This window comes from Bubalus bubalis, chromosome 1 (genome assembly GCF_019923935.1).
Source record: "Bubalus bubalis isolate 160015118507 breed Murrah chromosome 1, NDDB_SH_1, whole genome shotgun sequence".
NCBI classification, from domain to species: Eukaryota; Metazoa; Chordata; class Mammalia; order Artiodactyla; family Bovidae; genus Bubalus; species Bubalus bubalis.
The window spans coordinates 38,853,055-38,856,926 of record NC_059157.1 but is presented as its reverse complement, the minus strand read 5'-3'; the positions used below and the strand labels follow the sequence as shown (position 1 = coordinate 38,856,926).

Here is a 3,872-nt window from a genome sequence, read left to right as displayed (position 1 = left end):
AATTAGCTAATTCATTAATTTGGCTGCCTTGGACCTTAGTCATGGCAGGCAGGATCTTAGTTGCAACATGTAGGATCTAGTTCCCTGACCAGGGGTGCACCCAGGCCCCCTGCATTGGGAGCACAGAATCCCAGCCACCAGACCGCCAGGGAAGTCCCTCACCTCACTCACCTCACTTGTTTTCTTCTCTCCTCAATGACAGTCCTGGACTGCTTGTGCCAGAGTCTGAATCAGTAGTTTCACAGGTGTTGCCTGGTTCCTTAGGTGTGTACTGTAGGAGGGCAGTATACAGTCCCATCAGAGTCCATTTTTTTTTTAAATGCTGAATTGTGGGGTCCAAGCTCTTGTCTTTGAGGGTGTGCCCTTTCTTCCTGAGAACTCAGTTCCTTGACTGGGGGCTCAGGGCGGGGGTTATGGGCCTGCCACCATGTTTGCTGGAATCGTTCTGTATCAACCTCCAGAGACCACTAAATAGTTACAACACGATGCCTCCAAGGCCTTGGAATGTACTTCAACTCACTAAAAGAAGGGCATGGCAACCCACTCCATGTCTTCTTGCCTGAAGAATCCTATGGACAGAGGAGCCTGGTGGGCCCCAGTCCATTGGGTCACGATAAACACTTGTTGAGCAGCTTTTGTGTCCAAACACTTGGGCCAGGGGTGATTAAGGGATGAAGTGCCCTTCAAAATCCTGCAACCAAATATGGAGATTGGAAATATGCAACTGTAGTTAATGTAAAAATCTAGCGGGATTCATAGATGGAGCACTCAGATCAGAACCTTTTCAAAAGGAAAGATCATATTTGTTGGGGAAACCAGCTGTATTTTTAAAAAGGAGGTAGAATTTGAGGTGCCCCTGAGAGATGGGTTTGGAGACATAGCTGGAGGAGAGATTTCATCCAGGCCTGAGGTCAGTCAAAACAGAGGCAAGAGTGAGAGGAAAGCTGAGGGCAGGGTCAAGGAGGAGCCAGGTTCCCCGTGTCTCTGAGCTGTAAAGTGCTCAGAAGGACCTGGGAAGACCCTCAGGGATGCCCTGAAGTTTCAGAGATGGATTTGGTGGGGAGATGCTATGACAGATGGACAGACTGTAAAGCTCAGATGGGTGACAGAAGGCAAAGGAAGTGTTTCAGAAAGAACAAGCGGTCCAGTGTCATTGGAGGGTGAAAGCTGTGAAAGAGGAATAAAATCTGACAATCTTTGGAACATCAGTTTGGATCCTCTCACTATGGGTTATACTTTATTTGAATTAAAGGTGAGTCATTAACACTTTCTAAGTTTCCTGTTTGGTAACAACTAGCACAATAAACAGAATGTTAAAAAATAAAAATGATAATAATCAAGCTTCTAATTTTTTGTAAAAAGTCTTTAATTTGAATGGCTTCTGGAGGAAGCATTTTGACGCTTTGTGACATTCTTCTTGTATTTCTGGATTTTTCATTTCTTCTTCCGGCAGCATTTTCGGCCACTCAGTGAACAGCGGCCTATCTGTTCCTCCTTTGGAAGGCAGCCAATCAGAGCACACCGGCCGCTTCTTATTTTGCAATAATACCTTTGTAACCCGCTTATGATGCCGCCATTGCCTGCAGGAGAGAAACGGAGCACACGGGAAGGTTTTAGAAGTCCTAGGCTTTTGGAATCCCTCCAATAAGTTATCTGGTGCCATTTTTTATTCTTTTATGTCTTTTTCCTTTTTCTTTACCATCTGGAGTAAAGAAGAAGGTGGGGCTAGCTACTAACAATGTGTCTGTGGGTTTGGCTCAGCTGAGAAAGTGGCGTGACCATGGCAGCCCCCTTGTGAACTGACCCCTGGGAGGCAGGGGCCGCGATGGTCCCCTGGGCCCTTAAGAGGCCGAAAGACTGTACCTCCAACTGCTAAGCTAATAAAAGGGAATCTGTGCTTCTGTCCTCAGATTAAGTTCATTTTTCCTGTTGGTATGAAAGATTTACATCACTTTCTTCCTGTCTCATGAACAGGTATAACAATTCTCCCATGGAGGGATGGTTTGTGAGCTGATTAGTCTCTTAAGAGTGAATCAGAAGGGATGGAGACCCTGCTTTGAGGTTCTTGATGATCTTTGTCAAGAAAAACAAAAACAAAAACTGGTAATGTCTAGTTCCCAGACAATAAATCTACTTTATCTAAAATTCCCAAATGAATGGAGAGGGCTGACTCTGAATGACAAATTCTCAATCCATTCAGCCCTCTCATTTCCCAGCGCATCTTACCTGGAACAGGCAGCAAGAACAAGAAGAGCAACGCAAAGAGAAGGTAGTAGAGCCTCATGGCTGCTGGCTTCCCAGCTGAGACTGGACAGGACGGTGTGGTCGCTCACTTTATAAAGGCTCCAGGTCCACAGCCATAGGGAGAAGCATTCAGCAGCTGCAGTTCCTGTAATATCACAGTGATGACAATATGACGTATTTCCTGATGCTTCATGCCAAGGTTCCTTACAAAGCAGACCACGCCCATTCCCCCCAGGAGTTAATTACAAACCTAAGGGAGATTCAGAGCTTGATGTGAACACAGGGCTATTCTGATGCCTCTGAGCTCTGGGTGCTCCTGTAGGGCTGGCTCATGTCTGGCTGTCTGAGATAGGAAAGACCTGCCCACTCCTGGATGCAGTCCTGGGGGGTGTAGCTGGGAGCTCACCTGTGCCCACTGTGGTCCTTCTAAGTGTTTGCCTTCTTCCTAAAGTCCTGAGAGAGCCTGAACCCCATCAGTCCAGTCCAAGGCTGGTGTACTCAGAATCTAGGTGTAAACTGGGGCTGGGTCACGCCCTGAGCCTGCACGGATACGCCCAAAATGGGATCAGCTTTTAAGCAGCGTGGGAAGGGAGGGAAAATGGGCTGCATTCCAGAGACCCTGCCCTGTGTCCTTGGCCTGTGATGGAGTGCAACATCTCAGGTCAAACACAGCTTACACTTTGCTGCGTTCTGAAAACCACCAAATTCGTGAGTCAGGAAGGTGTCTCATTTTCCCTCATCAGAGACAGATGAATGATGTAATTTATAGGCAGGTGTTTCCTCACTGATAGTGTCACTCTCTCTACAAAAGAGGGGCTTCGGAAGATATATTTACGACACCCGGTTACAGCTGGCTCGTGACATACAAGGAAGTCGAGGATCTGGGATTTCCACTAGATACAGATTCAATGTTTAGGAAGCCAACTGCCTTTTAAAAAAATTATTAGGCTTAATTAAATGTTATGGAATCTAACAAGGGGGTTATACTGGAGAGGTTATTTTCTTAGAAGCTGAAGTCCCCATGGCGGTGGTTGGCTACTACTTTGTGTGAAAGCAATTGTAACGGATCCACCAGAGTTCTGGGGTGAACCCCAGGGTCTAGGACTGTAGGTTCAGACTCCTGTTGTACCTATTGGATTCTGTAAGCAAACTCTGAACTCCTACCATAGATAAAGTACCATGGGCTTGGGGTAGGTGAGGGGATAGAAGGGTAAAATACAGAGGGGCCAGTTCTGCCTCTTTCTCTCAGGGAACTCCCATGTAGACTGACACAGAGCCAAGTCAACCATAGAGAGTGGATTTTGACAAAGGGCCGTAATAGGGGTTCAAGCACAGGGCTATGGAAATGCAGAAGAAATGTAATTCATACAGAAAGGCAAGTTTGAATCAAAGGTTTAAGAAGAATTTGGAGTTATAGACACTTCATATCTTTAAAACCTAACTTTCCTCATCAGTTCAAGATATGAGACAAAGTAGACATTTTTACTGTTAATTAATTGAACTATAGTTGATGTACAATATTATATGTTACAGGTGTACAATATTGAGATTCATGCCTTTTAAACTATAACATATTGGCTATATTCCCCATGTTGTACAATATTTCTTTGTAGCTTATTTTATACATA

General features: G+C 45.3%; 1 protein-coding gene across 2 annotated transcripts; it reads right to left on the bottom strand.

The window, feature by feature from the left end:
• Positions 1-1,209: 1,209 nt before the first annotated feature.
• Positions 1,210-2,779, bottom strand: LOC102414555 (beta-defensin 103A). 2 transcript variants are annotated; one of them, XM_006078100.3, is made up of 3 exons: positions 2,651-2,779; positions 2,227-2,389; positions 1,210-1,580 (listed from the first exon to the last, which is right to left on the bottom strand). In XM_006078100.3, the coding sequence occupies exons 2-3, from the start codon at positions 2,282-2,284 to the stop codon at positions 1,435-1,437; spliced, it is 204 nt and encodes a 67-aa protein (XP_006078162.1). In that variant the 5' UTR covers positions 2,285-2,389; positions 2,651-2,779; the 3' UTR covers positions 1,210-1,434. The 2 variants fall into 2 exon arrangements, with proteins under 2 accessions (XP_006078162.1, XP_006078163.1); XM_006078101.3 differs by lacking the exon at positions 2,651-2,779 and adding an exon at positions 2,495-2,632.
• Positions 2,780-3,872: the final 1,093 nt, after the last annotated feature.